The sequence below is a fragment of the Coptis chinensis genome, chromosome 9 (assembly GCF_015680905.1).
Source record: "Coptis chinensis isolate HL-2020 chromosome 9, ASM1568090v1, whole genome shotgun sequence".
NCBI lineage: Eukaryota > Viridiplantae > Streptophyta > Magnoliopsida > Ranunculales > Ranunculaceae > Coptis > Coptis chinensis.
The window spans coordinates 78,424,593-78,441,603 of record NC_141464.1 but is presented as its reverse complement, the minus strand read 5'-3'; the positions used below and the strand labels follow the sequence as shown (position 1 = coordinate 78,441,603).

At 39.2% G+C, this 17,011-nt stretch overlaps 2 protein-coding genes across 2 annotated transcripts; both read right to left on the bottom strand.

Annotated features, from left to right (window-relative positions):
- Nucleotides 1-3,346: 3,346 nt before the first annotated feature.
- Nucleotides 3,347-6,050, bottom strand: LOC147478342 (1-aminocyclopropane-1-carboxylate oxidase homolog 1-like). The gene is made up of 3 exons (XM_086584812.1): nt 5,399-6,050; nt 3,955-4,276; nt 3,347-3,748 (listed from the first exon to the last, which is right to left on the bottom strand). The coding sequence occupies exons 1-3, from the start codon at nt 5,929-5,931 to the stop codon at nt 3,500-3,502; spliced, it is 1,104 nt and encodes a 367-aa protein (XP_086440938.1). The 5' UTR covers nt 5,932-6,050; the 3' UTR covers nt 3,347-3,499.
- Nucleotides 6,051-6,825: 775 nt separating this feature from the next.
- Nucleotides 6,826-16,203, bottom strand: LOC147478341 (1-aminocyclopropane-1-carboxylate oxidase homolog 1-like). Its single transcript, XM_086584813.1, has 3 exons — nt 15,423-16,203; nt 7,623-7,944; nt 6,826-7,411 (listed from the first exon to the last, which is right to left on the bottom strand). Exons 1-3 carry the CDS (start codon nt 15,953-15,955, stop codon nt 7,163-7,165), a joined length of 1,104 nt encoding a protein of 367 aa, XP_086440939.1. The 5' UTR covers nt 15,956-16,203; the 3' UTR covers nt 6,826-7,162.
- Between the last annotated feature and the right edge of the window lie 808 nt (nt 16,204-17,011).

The window sequence follows — 17,011 nt, the reverse complement described above, 5'->3', positions numbered from 1 at the left end:
GCTTGCTCTATCTACTACCGAGGCGAGTATATGGCGCTGGCGAGGCAAAGTGAAAGAGGCACTATGGCTTCGAGGTCTTCTAGATGATTTGGGTATTGAAAGCGTAAACGGTGTTGTTGTGTATTGTGATAGTCGAGTGCTATTCATTTGGCGAAGAACCAAGTTCATCATGGTCGGACCAAGCATATCGATGTCCGATATCACTTTATACCGGGATGTCGTTGAGGATGGTGATGTAGCACTTGAGAAAGTAGACACCCATGACAACCTCGGCCGATATCTTGTGAAAGTTGTCACCGAGAGTTAAGTTCCAACACCGTTTGGACTTGCTCCAAATCCTACATGTTTGAAAAGAGCCACGTGTGGGCACAACTCGCCGAGGCGGATTATTTCGAAGTCTTCCTTGGCCGGAGGTGTACTTACCGGATGTGATCTTCTTTGGATGTGTTCGGCTTGGTTTTATGTGTTAAAACCTCACCGAGGTGGAGAATGTAGAAAAAATCTGTTTCTCACGATCGAAGCGGGCCCGCTTCCAGAGTGGCGCGACTTCGCTTCATGACTCCAGTTGATTTAGCGACCAGCTCAAAGAAGGCGACCAGCGCCATGGCTTTAACACATAGCTCTCCCCGCCGGAAGGAGGAGCGCCAGCGCCTTCGAGCTTTTTCTCCGTGGGCTTCGCTATAGTAACCGCGAAATTTTGGTTTTTGGTATAAAAACAAAATCAGTCTTTTGGAAAACTTAACTTTTTCCAAAACCAAGAAAGAGAGTGATTACAAGAGAACAATTCTTTGTGAATTGAGTGTTCATTCTTTGTGAGTGAATTGAGAGAGACTTGTAATCTGTTACTCCGGACATCTAGTAAAGCTTGGAACTCGCATGTGGTGGGATCGGGCAAATTGCCGAACCACGATATATCTCGTCTTGTGGTTTGTTCTTCTTTTACATTGATTGTTTTATTTCATATGCTTGTTATTTGATATTGAGAAGTGTTGGGATATTGCTTGGAGGGTGTTGAAGTCTTGTCTAGTTTGAAGGATCGATCTTTGTGTAGGATTGATCCGTTTGTTGTGGGTAACGTTGTTTCCGCACTGTTATATTCACAACAAATACACTGATAAAACAATGTCTGCAAGGGCTCACATTGCAAAATAAATAAATTACATTATAGTCACCATGCTGAAATATCTCTGGCTCACATTAGCAGTGTATTTCTCGCTTACCTGTTGAGTGGTGTATTTCTAAAGATGACCAAGTTAGCGGTATATTTCTAGCTTACCCGCTGAAATGCAATGCGACCCAATATGTTATCGGTGGGAATATACCCTTTCATTTCATTGAAAACTACACCTAAAATTGACAAAAGAAAAGAGTTTAAAAAGTAAGAAAATGATGAAAGAATAACCGCTTTAATCATTCAAAACTCGTGTCACCCGAAAAGACAAAATACAAAGTTTTTTTTTTTCTTCTAAATCAGTATAAGATTGAAACCTTTAAAAGATATATCTTCTGAAGGATTGTTAAGCTCGTAATGCCAACCCTCTTGCTGAAATGTCTGAAAGTCCTCCACACATTTGGGGAAGAAAATAGCATCAAGGTACACATCGACTAAATTGTAGAAATTCTAAAGTAGAAACACAAAATCCTTGAGTTAATACGAATATACATTTAAGACTGGGTAGCAAGTCCTATCGGGATACGTAAATGCATTCAAAAATGTGTTTAGACTCCCTTTCAATAACTCAATGAACGGTTCCTTCAAAGGATATTTCCTTGACCCACACAACACACTATGTTCTAGTATGTGAGGAATTCCAGTTGAGTCATTTCTGCATTTAAATTGCTATCACCATTTAATTGGGCCTAATGCACTTACAAAAAAACCAAAGAGATGAATAATTAAATTAAAAACTTACGAAGGAGTGCGAAAAACGATACCAAAGACTTTATTCTCATCATCATTAGAAACGGACATGACTTCACAACCAGTCTTCTTATGTCTAAAGAGAATGACTTTAGATTTACATTCATTAATAACTTGTTCAGACACTTTCTCAAAACCCAACTTCTCAGCTGCCTCATCTTCAACCCCACCACCAATATCTAAAAAAAAAACAAACAAATTAGTTTTTTAATATATATAATAAAGAAAAAGAAAATGAGGGTTGATATATAAAAGAAAATGAACTTGGAGAGATGTTAGGAGAAGTGGAGACAGCATTAACTGAAAGAGAAGAGAAGTTGTGTTTTTTAAAGTGGAAAGAAGGTGACGTGGAGGAGAGAAAAGCGAGTTGCAGCCGCTGTAGTGGTGGTCATGGCTTGAGGCTAATGTGTACCAAGTGTGGTGGTAATGGCGGTGAATAAAAAGTGGTAGGTTTTGTTTTGTTTTTTTTTTTTTTTTTTCTGTCTGGTGAAGAGTTTTGTTTTTTTATCTTTGTTTGGGTTACGAACAATTGAAATCTGCAAAGGAGTAGCTTTACTTTTTTTAAGCCGAATTATGGTAAAATCTGATGTGTCAGTCTCAGAGAAAAAAGAGGGGCTTACCTGGGTCACTGGGAGCATTTTCCACTACTCAATATTAATGGTCTTTGATTACGAGAACTCTTCATAACAGTCTCTAACAGAAAAATGATATACATAGCTAAAGAAAATGTTAAACACCTAGATGGGTCACAAGAAAAAGGTAGAAAAAATATTCAAATCTACGTAATCGTCGCAGAGAATTTATTAATTGAAATAAGTTTTTACTGTGACAAACTTTTTTTTTTTTAATTGGATAAAATTGGCCACTATAGTCAATCTAGGCAACACTCCATGAACGATCAAAAGATTTCATTCTCGTTCTGGTTGCTCATTGAACCTACGCACACGGCACACCATCAATCATCTCATCCAAAACATATGTTGGTTTACTAATTGAAAGAGAAGTCAGTTGCTGCACGAGATCTACGTATTCCTTGCAGAGAATTTATTAAATGAAATTAGTTCTACTATGACAAACTTGATTTTTAATTGGATGAAATAGCCAATATAATCTAGGCAACTTTTTATGAACCAAAACATTTCATTCTCAGTTCTGCGTCACTCATCATTGATCCATCAAACTAAGCTCCTGCTTCCCGGCCACTTAGCTAAACTCTCTTTACAAAAGCGATATTCTCACTCCCTTTTCTTCATGGTTCGATTTCATCTGAGCTGATCAAGCCGCAGTAAGCTTACTCTGAATAACAAATTATCATTTAAATTCAAACACATTTGAGCTGCTGAAATAGAGGGATGGATCTACTTTTAGGTGCTGCGGGGACTACGTGTCGAACTTATTTGATTGCCTTTAAGTATCCTTCAGAAATGTACTAAGCGTTCTTCGTTGTGCATCTTTTATAAAGAAAGTTCATATATAACAATCTAAAGCACTAGCTGTCATGACTTGCATCAGTATCGAAATGCAAATGTAATTAACAAAGTGCCCTGGCTATGAAGTCTTCCAAGCACCAATATAAACTCACAAGCGGAAATGTGGAAGAGCAGACTCCCCATCCAATCCTTTGCTAAAGTAGTAAGCAAGGTAATCACGTACAGTAGTTTCCCTGAATAGGGGAGGATTTTCTTCTGACTGCAACTCTTTGATGGGACCAATTAGCATCGTCGACTGCAAGTCTGGCCTGAAGAAGCATGCCACAGAAATTCTTGGCCCTTCTTTTTTAGCAAGAACTCTGTGCTCACTGCTCTTAAGTTTATTATTCGAGACAAGCTGCATTAGGACAGGACGTCCACAACCTAAATTAAACGTACTCAAAATAAATTTAAAATCAAATAAAATTATATACTGTGGGAAATTGTAAGTGTGTCTTAATTCTTTCAAGGGGTTCCTTAGAGCAACAAGTATCAACACACTAAATAATGGGAAAATGTGATTTTTGTAGAGCAAGTTAGAGAAAAAAACAATGCTTAAATTACCTGAAGAAAGTCTCCTAAATTTACTATTAAACCACCACACAGGGGAGAGACGTCGACCCATTGGTTTTCGTGGAGAACTTGTAAACCGCCTAGGTGATCTTGAAGAAGGACAGTGAAGAAATCAGGATCAGAATGCTTGGTGGTTCCCATAGTCAGTTCTGGTTCTGGACACGCTGGATAATAGTGGCATATAGCAGCAAGACCCTCCACAATACCCATGTCTTTAAGATGGTTCGAGTTGAGTCCGAGAGCTTCTGATATAACTTCAGACAAAGTAACCCCTAATACTTGAACATGCTTAGAAAACTCCAACAGTATATCCCTTGAAATCAAAGAAAGCAACAGAAGACCCACTTATGTCTTTATTTAGGAATCGTCAATATTCTATAGTAGTACTGGTAAGTCATAGTAATAATGTTAAGCAAAAAGATAGGTACTACTGGTAAGTCATAGTAATAATTACATGTAGTTACTTGTTAGAGTAAAAGAAGATCTTCACACTTTTTCTGAGTTTGATACTTCACAGTTCACCCAGATGTTTGGATGCAGCAGTATTTTTGTTCTTATTGAGCATATAGACGGTTGTATACACTGATATTAGTAACTTGTGCCAGAAATTTACCAGGATTTGCAGCAAGAAAACTTTTAGTTAGTTTGTAGTACTGAAGTACTAAATACCAGTACTGCTATCTCCCTAATTTACAAGGAACTCTTTTACGAGTCCAAAAACAGAGCTCAGGGAGATCATACTCCACAAAAATCTGTCGTATAAGGCAGTCAAAGCAGTAAGTTTCATGGCATAGACTGATATGGCTTACCAATAAGATTCCAAGCCTCTCATTCATTAGTTGGTTAGCATTGAGAGATGGATTGAAGACTTTGCAGAGACTAAAACAATGGAACTTTATTGCATCGGATGTGTGTGTTCTGTGTAATCGAGGAGTAGAGACACAAGAACATTTGTTCTTTAGCTGTATATATGGTAGAGAAATCTGGACATGCCTTTTACATAGAGCTCGGTACAATAGAGTGCTACAACAAACTTGGCAGCAAGAATTGGAATGGTTATTGGATAAAAGTAAAGGAAAGGGTGGGTATCAAGATGTGTTAAGGCTTCTATTTACAAGGTTTTGTTTACTGGACATGGAGAGAGGAATTTCAGAAAATTTCAGCACAAGTTCTCTACTGCAGCACAAATTCTGAAATGAAACTTTTCCTATCACTAGAAATTATCACCTTTTGCTACGGTGATAAAAATAAAATCAAAACACCAAAATCATTAATACACTAATACAGTAATACAGTAAACCCCTTACGAATGAAATCCAGATTATATATAGCAGATCAGTTCTGTTTTTACATTCTACAATTCCTTGTATCTAATCAAGCTGCTCTTAACATAAGTTAAAAACATTAACCAACAAACCCAAGGGTGAACATATACCTGCACTCCAAAGGCAACTCTTCAGGACTGGGAGGTTCAGGAGCCAAAGTACAATAAATTGAGTCCCTCCAATTAGCAGCAGGAGATTGGTACAAATCGAAGTTACTGCTATATCTCACTTTTACACTAAGATCACGAGTATAGTACTTGGACTTCACTTCCTTTGGTTGTTCATGAAACTTTCGTACACTTCCAATCATTTCATCCAATACACGTACGTCTATTCCATGGTTCACCAACTGAAAAAAGCCGCCTGTCTCAGATGCACGACGGACTTCTTCAACTATGCTACTACGTCGAGTTGTATCATTTTGGACACCTGTGAAGTCTATCACTGGGATCCTGTAGTTACCACCCAGAGATGATTTCATATCTGATGATGGTGGGTGGATGAATATTTGTGGTATTTTCGTGACACCTTCATCAACTAGTCCTTTCACACCGGCTTTAGTATCATCAAATGATTTTAGTTCTTGAATTCGATCATAATCTGATCCAGTTTTCATTGGATTATCAATCATGGCGGAGAACATTTTTTAGCTCTAGGGAGGTTTCTGGCTTAGATCACTGTCTGTATTGCACTTGATGACCACTAAGAAACAGTGATAGGACAAACTCTTATGACCCCTCGTGCGAAATGGTCCACAGTCCACATGATACAAAGAGAAAAGTTCATCACAAGCGACGACATAAAAAAAATATAGTAGAGAAATCAATGTTGACAGTGTAGTTTGAAAGTTGATTTAACGACGTACTTCTTCAACGATGCTACGACCGAGTTGTAACATTTTTGACACCTTTGAAGTCTATCGCTGGAATTCTGTAGTTACCCAGAGATGTATTTTTGTTGAGATCAACTGATGATGGTGGGTGGATGAATATTTGAGGGATTTTCGTGACACCTTCATCACCCAGTCCTTTCACATCGGCTTTAGTATCATCAAATTATTCCAGTTCTTGTTTTCGATCATAATCTGATTGAGTTTTGATTGGATTTTCAATCATGGTGGACAACATTTTTTGTCTAGGGAGGTTTCCGGCTTTGATCTCTGTCTGTATTGTACTTAACTAATAAGAAACAAGGATAGGACAAGCTTGTATGAATCCCACAACAAAACAATCATGTGAGTTTGAACATGTCTATCACCGACAAAATCCCCACGTTAATCAGTTCTGCATTTTATAATAGATTCACTTCAGTATAGTCAAGCACTGAAGCATGCTTTTTCTAAAGAGATTAGGGGGAAGAGACTACTCTTCACTAGATTAAGTGGTTATGGAATTATGGATGCTCTCAGTCAAAGCAATAAAAGAAATGCAGAAATAGAGAGTGGTCCCTTGATTCCATCAAGAAGTTTTAGTCACGCATGCAACCTCATTAAAATTTAAATGCACACTATGAATTATGAACCAGAGACTAACAGATAGACACGTTCAAAAACAATTTTAAAGATCACATTATCAATGTCATCGTTCATATATATCTGTTACGGATTCAATATCAACAGTGGACTGTGAAGAAGGTTTTTGGGACCTAAAATGCAAACTTTCATCTATACTTTGTTTTTAATCCAAGAAAGTCTCCTCTCTAACTTCAGTGCCCCTGCATGCATATATCTAGGCCCAACTTCGGCAACAGGAGCACAACCACCAAAATCACTACCATGACATGCATCTGTCTCTAAATACAAATGTAAACAAGGTACCCTGGCATGAAATAACCATTTGTAGTAGCTATAAAGTCTTCCAAGGACCAATCCAAAGTCACAAGAGGAAATGTGTAAGAGCAGGCTCCCCATCCAATCCTTTGGCAAAGAAATAAGCAGCATAATCACGTACAGTAGTTTCCCTATAGAGGGGAGGATTTTGTTCTGACAGCAACTCTTTGATGGGACCATATACCTTCGTCGACTGCATACCTGGCCTGAAGAAGCATGCCACAGAAATTCTTGGCCCTTCTCTTTTGGCAAGCACTCTGTGCTCACTGCTCTTAAGTTTATTATTCGAGACAAGCTGCATTAGGACAGGACGTCCACAACCAAAATTAAACGTACTCGAAATAAATTTAAAATCAAATAAACTTATATACTGTGGGAAATTGTAAGTGTGTCTTAATTCTTTCAAGGGGTTCCTTAGAGCAACATGTATCAACACGCTAAATAATGGGTAAATGTGATTTTTGTAGAACAAGTTAGAGAAAAAAAACAATGCTTAATTAAGTTACCTGAAGAATGTCACCTATATTTATTATTAAACCTCCACGCAGGGGAGAGACGTCAACCCATTGGTTTTCGTGATGAACTTGTAAACCTCCTACGTGATCTTGTAGTAGGACAGTGAAGAAATCAGGATCAGAATGATTGGTGGTTCCCATGGTCAGTTCTGGTTCTGGACATGCTGGATAATAGTGACATGCAGCAGAAAGACCCTCCACAGAACCCATGTCTTTAAGATGGTTCGAGTTGAGTCCGAGAGCCTCTGATATAACTTCAGACAAAGTATCCCCTAATACTTGAACATGCTTAGAAAACTCCAGCAGTATATCCCTTAAAATCAAAGAAAGCAAGAGAAGACCCACTTATGTCTTTATTTAGAAATGGTCAATATTATATATTAGTGCTCGTTACGAAGATGTTCAGCAAAATGATAGGTACTACTGGTAAGTCATAGTAATAATTACATGTAGTTACCTGTTACAGTAAAAGAAGATCTTCATACTTAATCAAAGTTTGATACTTCACACTTTCACAGTTCACCCAGATGTTTGGATGCAGCAGTGTTTTTTATCTTAATTAGCAGATAGATGGTTGTATATACTTGTACTAGTACCTAGTCCCAGAAATTTACCAGGCTTTGCAGCAAGAAACTTTTAGTTAGTTTGTACTACTGAAGTACTAAACACTGGTACTGCTATCTCCTTACTTGCACAAGTCCAAAAACTGAGCTCAGGGAGATCATTTAAAAAAAAAATTAAGCTGGGGTTACGGCAGACGGCCGTTTTATTGCCAAAGATAGAACCTTACAAAAACCCCCTTAGAGTTAGATCATTAAAGGGAGTAACACAATAAACTTACAAGTTCAACGGGCATCAAGCCATACACAAGCTAATCGCTATTTCAATTCAAGCCTAACATAAAAGAGATGATACACTAGACATGCATCAATCTAACCTACGAAAGTAGTGATATCAAAATCCTACTTTCTCATCATGATTTCCTTCACTATCTTAGGTTGATCCTTCCTGAGATGAGTCTGCACTTTCTCCTAGCTACAAAAGAAACCTTCACAAGTACAACACACATAAGTGAGTCCAAGAGTAAGGTCTTTGGTGTAGTCTTCAAGACATCTCATCTATTTTGTTTTTTATTAGTGACTTTACATTCTTCATCATTGCAAGTGTATGCTCTATTTCTCCTGAAGAATGCACTTGGATCCACTTTCTTCCTTTGGTTTCACAGTAGTCCATTGATGTTGATTCACTGAAGGCATTGCATACCTTGATGTGCTCTTAGGCAATGCAAGTGTTGGGGCCACTCTGTTAGCAGGGCTATTATAGTATTTTTCCTATATTACCTCTGTAATTATTTTATTACCCTTTCTAGGGTTTCTATTATGATTCTATAAATATAAATGATGAGCTCTCTCATTCACTTAACTTTTCCCTAAATTACTTTCTACATGATATCAGAACTATTCAAGCAAATTGTTCTGATTGCAACCTAAGCTTCTGCGTTTTTTTTTTTTTTATAACCAATCGCGAGATGTGATAGGTGTTGATCTGAATCTCAGATCTGTTTATTATTTTTGAGGTAATTATTTAATCGATATGACTAATAGTGATGAGTCTACTATCTCGACTGTTTCTTCGGTTAGAACGGGTGAAGATGTTCAGTCCTTTTACCCTGTTCATGATAATCCGAATTTGAAAGTTACCTCATAGCTACTAGATGGTTTGAACTATGTTCGATGGGCACAGTCTGTAAAATTGTTTGTTGGAGGCCGTGGAAAGATAGGATTTCTTCTGGGCACAGAAAAGGCACCTACAGAAACTGATCCGAAGTATGCTAAGTGGTTCTCAGATGATTCTATGGTGAGGACTTGGTTGATTAATTCTATGCAACCAACGATTTCTGCTGGCTATTTGTTTACAGACACTGCATATCTTATTTGGGAATCTCTTCGTACAGTATATTCTCAAAGACAAAATAATGCAAGGAGTTTCCAACTTTCCAATGAGATTGGAAATTTCAAACAGGGAACTCGATCTCTTGGGGGCATTTTATCGCGAGACTTCGATCCGGTTGGGAAGAACTATCTCATTATGATAGTTTTATTGAATGGCCGACTAATGCGCCAGAGAGATTTATGCAAAAATTGTGGAGAAGAATCGAGTATTTCGCTTCTTTGGGGGCTCAATCCGAAGTTTGAGTATCTTTGTTGTTCATCCGCTTGACAAGCATCCGTTCCCAACTCTCGAGGAAGCACATGCCTATTGTCTCTTTCGATCGAGAGTCGCCGAAATGCCTTGTGCCTCGTACTCGGGCCTTCATGCGAGACTTCTGCTATGGCAGTCCGTTATGCTTATCCGCCACCATCGTCAGTTCCTCCACAAACTTTCCGGGCACCATTGCCTGGGCTTTTGCCATTGCCAACGGCCTCTGGTAGTTCTCGTCCTCCAAACAAGAAGTGTGATCATTGTGGTAGATTTGGGCATGTAAAGGCAACATGTTATCAATTACACGATCGTCCTCCTGGTTTTCAACCACCACGATCAACATCTCAGTCCTCAGCACACCTATCTATTGACTCTAGTACATTAGAGTCTTCTGCTTCTAGTGCTCTTTCTCCAAAAGAGATCAACAGGTTCCGACAATTTCTCTTTATGTCTTCTCAACCGGGACCTTCTCATGCAGGTAATTTTGCATCTGCCAATAGTGCTTCTGCATCCCAAACTTCACCCTGGATTGTTGATTTGGGTGCCACTGATAATATGACTGGTATGTCTTCTCTTTTTCGGAATTATGCATCTAGTTCTTGGAAACGGACAGTTCGTCTTGCCAATGGGGCAAAACACCTATTGTAGAGGGCGGGGTTGTATCCCACCATCGATTCATTTTGTTACCTGATGTTCTTCATGTCCCCAAGTTGATCACCATTCTTATTTCTGTTAGTAAACTTACCAAAGATGTAAACTGCAGTGTAACCTTTTATCCATCTTACTGTGTTTTCCAAGATCTGGTGTCGCAGAAGGTGATTGGCAGTGGACGTGAAGAGGGTGGCTTATATGTACAGGATAGACCTATTTCTTCAATCTCTCCCCATGCCCTCCAGTTAGAGTCTTCGTCTGGTAGTGAAAATGTAAAGCGGGTGTTACGTTGGCATCACCGCTTAGGTTATATTTCTTTTGAGTATCTACGTTATTTGTTTCCATCTTTCTTTTCCAAAGTATCCATGTCAAGTCTATCTTGTGAGACATGTGAACTAGATAAACATCATTGTAGCCCTTATCCATTAAGTAGTAATAAAACTTCGTCTTTGTTTGATATTGTGCACTCTGATGTTTGGGGTCCTGCCCCGGTCACTTCTGTTTTAGGATTTCGTTATTTTGTGTTATTCATTGACGATTTCTCTAGGTGTACTTGGGTTTATTTAATGAAATCCAAAGATGAAGTCTCCTCCATTTTCCAGAGTTTTACTGCAATGGTTCGTACACAGTTTGGTACAACAGTTAAAGTCTTTCGTTCCGATCAGGGTGGGGAATTTCTATCTCATGGTCTTCGACAGTTCTATAAGGCCAATGGTATTTTGCATCAAACCTCTAACACTCAGACTCCACAACAAAATGGTAAGTCAGAAATAAAAAACCGTCATATTCTTGATCTTGCTCGTGCTATGTCTATTGGCATGAATGTTCCTTCACGTTTATGGTCTGATGCTGTCCTTATGGCGGTGTATCTCATTAACCGTTCTCCATCTTGAGCTCTTGGCTTTCGCACTCCGTATTCCATTATTCATTCTGATCGTTCTGTTTTTCAAATCCCACCTCGTGTTTATAGGTGTGTTTGTTTCGTCCAAGTCACCAGGTCTATCTCTAAACTAGATCCACGTGCCTTGAAATGTGTGTTCCTTGGTTACTCTCATACTCAGAAGGGTTATCGGTGTTATCACCCCTCATCGCGTCGTTGTTTCATCTCCATGGACGTTACTTTCTTCAAACATGCTCTATTCTTTTCAGGTGATGTTCTATCTCAGGGGGAGTGGTTTCCAGTACTCCCTTTTCCTCATGAGGATTCACATTCGGTTCTTATTTCTTTTCCACTTCCGATGAGTGTTCAGCCAGAGCCTATAGTCTCCCCTCCAGTTCCACATTTGGTTTCACCTCCTTTACAGGTCTATACTCGTCGATATCCAGGGCACCAACCTTCTCCACCAGACTGCCCGACATCTTCTGCTTCTCCAGGTTCACCACTTGCCACTGATTCACTTTTATCAGGTATTGAGTCATCTCCTATCCCTCCTGTACTAGTTACTATTGATGTTGATTTACCGGTTATTGATAGAACTGATACTCCACCTATTCTTTGTTTCGGAAGAGAAGCATACCGCAGAATGCCGACTAGATATGCTAATATCAGTAGCTTATTCTATCACCGATTATGCTTCGGATCATCGTTTGTCTCCTAGTTACGATCTTTTCGGGCTTCTCTCTCATTGGTTGATATACCACGCATGATGGCAGAGGCGTTGGCCCAGCCTCATTGGAAGGCTGCAATGTTGGAGGAATTACATGCATTAGAGGTCAATAATACTTGGGTCTTGGTTTCTCTTCCGCCTGGCCGTAGAGCAGTCGGGTGTAAATGGGTTTTCAGGGTGAAACAAAACCCAGATGGAACAGTTAGTAGGTACACGGCTCGGTTGGTTGCTAAGGGGTATGCACAAATTCATGGGGTTGATTATCAGGAGACCTTTGCTTTTGTGGCCAAGATGAATACGATTCAAGTTATTTTTTCTCTTGCTGCGTCCAAGTCATGGCCCCTTTTTCAGATGGATGTGAAAAATGCCTCTCTCAATGGGGCTTTACAAGAAGAGGTGTATATGTCTTCACCACCTGGTTTCCGTTCTTCTTCTACTTCGGGCTTGGTGTGCCGGTTGAAAAAGTCTATCTATGGGCTTAAATTGTCTCCTCGCACTTGGGCTGAAACATTTGCTGCAACCATGACTGCATATGGATATGTTCAGAGTCAAACTGACCACACCTTGTTTCTTCGACACTCTGGTACGAAGATTGTTGTATTGCTTGTTTATGTGGATGATATTGTTATTACTGGCGATGATGTTCAGGGTATTAGTGACCTAAAATCCTATCTTACAGCATCTTCCAGTGAAAGATCTCGGCCCCTTGCGTTACTTCCTTGGGATTGAGGTTGCTCGTTCTAGTTCTGGTATTTTTATCTCTCAGAGAAAGTATATTCTTGATCTTCTCTCTGCTTCAGGGCAACTTGCATGTCGTCCTGCTGTTCATCACCTAGCCGACTATGATGGGGAGTTGTTGGACGACATTGGTCAGTATCAGCGGCTTCTTGGGAAGCTCCTCTATCTTTCTCTTACCCGTCCTGATATTACATATGTGGTTGGAGTTCTCAGTCAGTTTACGCACAAGCCGCGCCTTCCTCATCTTCAGGCAGCTATTTGTGTGCTTCGTTATCTCAAAGGATGTCCTGGACGTAGCATTTTGTTTCGAGATAATGGTCATTCTCGTGTCGAAGCGTGGGTGATCGACTATCGCGGGTTGTAGATCCGATCGTCGATCTACTGTATTATTACCACTATTGGTGGTAATTTGGTTACATGGCGGAGTAAGAAACAAGATGTTGTTTCTAGGTCCAGTGCCGAAGCAGAGTACAGGGCGATGGCTCAAGGTGTATGTGAGCTAATATGGCTAAAATGTCTTCTACGACACCTTCATCTACATGTCTCTCTTCTGATTAAGCTTTATTGTGACAACAAGTCTGCTCTTAGCATTTTGGCTAATCCTGTGCAACATGATCGTACCAGACATATAGAGGTTGATCGGTACTTTCTACGTGAGAAAGTGACTTCTGGACAGATTTGTGCTTTATATGTTCCGGCGTCCTCGGCCATTTCATGGACTTTCTTCTGAAGGCGCGTTAGTAGTAGACTATTTTCAGAGGTTTTGCCTAAGCTGGGTATGTGTGATATCCATAGTCCAGCTTGAAGGGGAGTGTTAGCAGGGCTATTATAGTATTTTTCCTATATTACCACTGTAATTACTTTATTACCCTTTCTAGGGTTTCTATTATGATTCTATAAATATAAGTGATGAGCTCTCTCATTCACTAAATTTTTCTCTAAATTACTTTCTACACACTCTATCCCCAAACAACTCGAATTCATTCTCGGAGAGAACATCATCTACCTCCTCATTTCCGGCAACTAACCCTTCATACATGTTTATTTCTCTACTATTCGGCAGTTGGTTCAAGGGAGTATGGATTGGTGTATATCCATATTACTCGCTTCTCTTTGGTTACTAAAAGCACCACCTTGCACTAATGCAGTTACTGTTTCCACATGTGTATGGTGTAGTACACCAAATGAGATCAATTGAATGTTACTTGAAGTTCATCTGTGCGAATGTGGAGGTGTACCTAATTCCTCCTCTCTTTCTTCTTGTTCAATCATTTGGAAGGAATTTACAGTCTGCACAATTGGTTCACTAGGTTGCTCTATAACTGGGGATATAAAACTTACATCAAAGTCCTGATTTTCATTACAATTGTCCACCACATTAATATCTTCAATTACTTCAGCTGGTACATTATTCACCTCTCGCTCTTTCTGTTTGTCATTAGTCTCTTTTGCTGCCCATACAGTTTTAACCTTGGATGCACAGCTGACTGCCTTTGTGCCCAAACTTTTCACAAGCTAGGCAGACTACTGGAATCCATGGGTATTCAAGCTCTTCATCTCCTTTCCATTTATCTTGATCCTCACTGATTTCTTATACTCATGGTCAGGTGGAACCTCAACACAAAACTTTGCAAAGTCGAGTCTCTGTCATAGCTTAGTGGCTTGGTCCATACAAATCGGATTTCCTATTAGACTAGCTATATAGTCGAGTCCATCATATGTCCATAAATGTTTGGGTAAGTTCATCAGTTTTACCCAAACTGGCAATGTTTTAATTGAAGATTTCTGAGCTTCCACCTCGGGTGTCCACTGCCGAACCACAAAAAGCTTCCCAGTGATATAGATTGGGTTTGCTTCTAAGATTTGCCTCATATCTTCATCTAAAGTAACTGAATTTGAAGTAGAATAAATCTTTGTCAGTAGAGATGGAGTACTCGCCCTTGATTTTCCAGTTCTTTTACAAAAAATCCCGCACTAAGGGGTAAGGCAGCCTCCTTCCCATGAAAAAGGCCACCACATAGTCACTCCACTCGGTTATACCCTTGTTAATAATATCATATGGGATTATTGCAACACCATCAACTATGTTGACATTCACCTTCTTTAACGCAGCAGAGCTACTTGTTTTGAAGAGAGAGCTCCATGGATTAGGAGTGTGAACTTGAACTAATGGAGAAGTCAAGTTTGAATCTTGAGGAGGAACATTACTAGTTAGCAACAGTTGGAGATGTTGCTGGTAAGGGGGGAAAATCATTGACTGAAGCTAGTGGGTTTTCCATGGTAGTATATGTTAGATCAGTTCTTAGAGAAGAAAAATCTTCAAAAAGAGTCTGGTCAGAGAAGAAGAAGTTGTCAGTCAATGATGGTCACTCTCCTCTCTGGGAGATCATGCTCCACTCTTTTGTGGGAAAACGGAAAGATCGAAAATAACCAATTGATCTGAACGTCCATGTATTCTAAAAATTGAACATTAATTTCTCTATCACTAGATATTATCAGTTTTTGCTACAATTCCTTATATCTAATCAAGCTGCTCTTAAACATACATTAATTAATAACATCAACCAACAAAACCAAGGGGGAACATATATACCTGCACACCAAAGGCAACTCTTCAGGACTGGGAGGTTCAGGAGCCATAGTACAACTCATTGAGTCCCTCCAATTAGCAGCAGGAGATTGGTACAAATCGAAGTTACTGTTATATCTCACTTTTAAACTAAAATCACGAGTATAGTACTTGGACTTCACTTCCTTTGGTTGTTCATAAAATTTTCGTACACTTCCAATCATTTCATCCAATACACTTACGTCTATTCCATGGTTCACCAACTGAAAAAAGCCGCCTGTCTCAGATGCACGACGGACTTCTTCAACTATGCTACTACGTCGAGTTGTATCATTTTGGACACCTGCGAAGTCTATCACTGGAATCCTGTAGTTACCACCCAGAGATGATTTCATATCTGATGATGGTGGGTGGATGAATATTTGTGGGATTTTCGTGACACCATCATCAACTAGTCCTTTCACACCGGCTTTAGTATCATCAAATGATTTTAGTTCTTGAATTCGATCATAATCTGATCCAGTTTTTATTGTATTATCAATCATGGCGGAAAACATTTTTTAGCTCTAGGGAGGTTTCTGGCTTAGATCACTGTCTGTATTGCACTTGATGGCTTAGATCTAGTGATAGGACAAACTCTTGTGACCCCTGGTGCGAAATGGTCCACAGTCCACATGATACAAAGAGAAAAGTTCATCACAAGCGACGACATAAAAAAAATATAGTAGAGAAATCAATGTTGACAGTGTAGTCTGAAAGTTGATTTATAATAGATGTAGAGAAAAAAGGTGTTTTTTTTTTGTCTATGGTGTGAAGGCGCCACTTGCGCTATAGTTATGCCTGGACAAGGCGCGACCCGCGCTTTACCGTTTTTCATCATGAATTTGACTTATTTTGGAAGTTTTCTGAAATAGTATAAATATAGGTTTTTTATGTAGAAACTTAAATTTTTCAAAACCAAGAAAGAGATTATAATTATAAGAGATTAAATTTTTCAGAAATGAGTGTTCATTCTTTGTGAGTGAATTGAGAGACTTGTAATCTGTTATTCTGGACATTAAGGAAAACTTTGGAACTCTCAGTGTGGACATAGACAAATTGCCGAACCACGATATATTTTTGTCTTGTGGTTTGTTCTTCTTTTACATTAATTATTTTACTTTAGATACTTGTTTATTTGATATTGAGAAGTGTTGGAATATGAGTTGGAAGGTGTTGAAATCTTATTTATTGAGTATGATCAATCTTTGTGTAGAATTAATCTATTTGTTGTGGATAATGTTATAACCGCATTATTTTATTCACAACAATAGATTAACTTCAATATTATAGTCAAGCACTCGAGCATGCTTTTTCAAACGAGATTAGGGGGAAGAGACTACTGTTCACTAGATAAGTGGGTATGGCCGTATGGGTGGTCTCAAATTCTCAGAAAAGGCGATAGCAGTCCCTTGATTCCATCATATCGAGATGTTTCAGAAGAGCGTTTGCAGAAGCATGGGGCACACGTTTTTTTGGTACCATGGCGCATGGGGACTTACTTGAGAGGGGGAGACTTGACAGTAGTAAACATGGTTCACGTGGTTTATTATCGGGGAATAAAAATACATGGT

Bases quoted from the DNA above. Each gene is read 5' to 3' on its own strand.
- LOC147478342 (XM_086584812.1), bottom strand. From the start codon at position 5,931: ATGTTCTCCGCCATGATTGATAATCCAATGAAAACTGGATCAGATTAT. The intron at 4,277-5,398 runs GTATATGTTCAC...TTTGATTTCAAG, and splicing joins GAGTTGCCTTTGGAGTGCAG to GGATATACTGTTGGAGTTTT. The intron at 3,749-3,954 runs GTAATTTAAGCA...GTCCTAATGCAG, and splicing joins ATTTAGGAGACTTTCTTCAG to CTTGTCTCGAATAATAAACT.
- LOC147478341 (XM_086584813.1), bottom strand. From the start codon at position 15,955: ATGTTTTCCGCCATGATTGATAATACAATAAAAACTGGATCAGATTAT. The intron at 7,945-15,422 runs GTATATATGTTC...TTTGATTTTAAG, and splicing joins GAGTTGCCTTTGGTGTGCAG to GGATATACTGCTGGAGTTTT. The intron at 7,412-7,622 runs GTAACTTAATTA...GTCCTAATGCAG, and splicing joins ATATAGGTGACATTCTTCAG to CTTGTCTCGAATAATAAACT.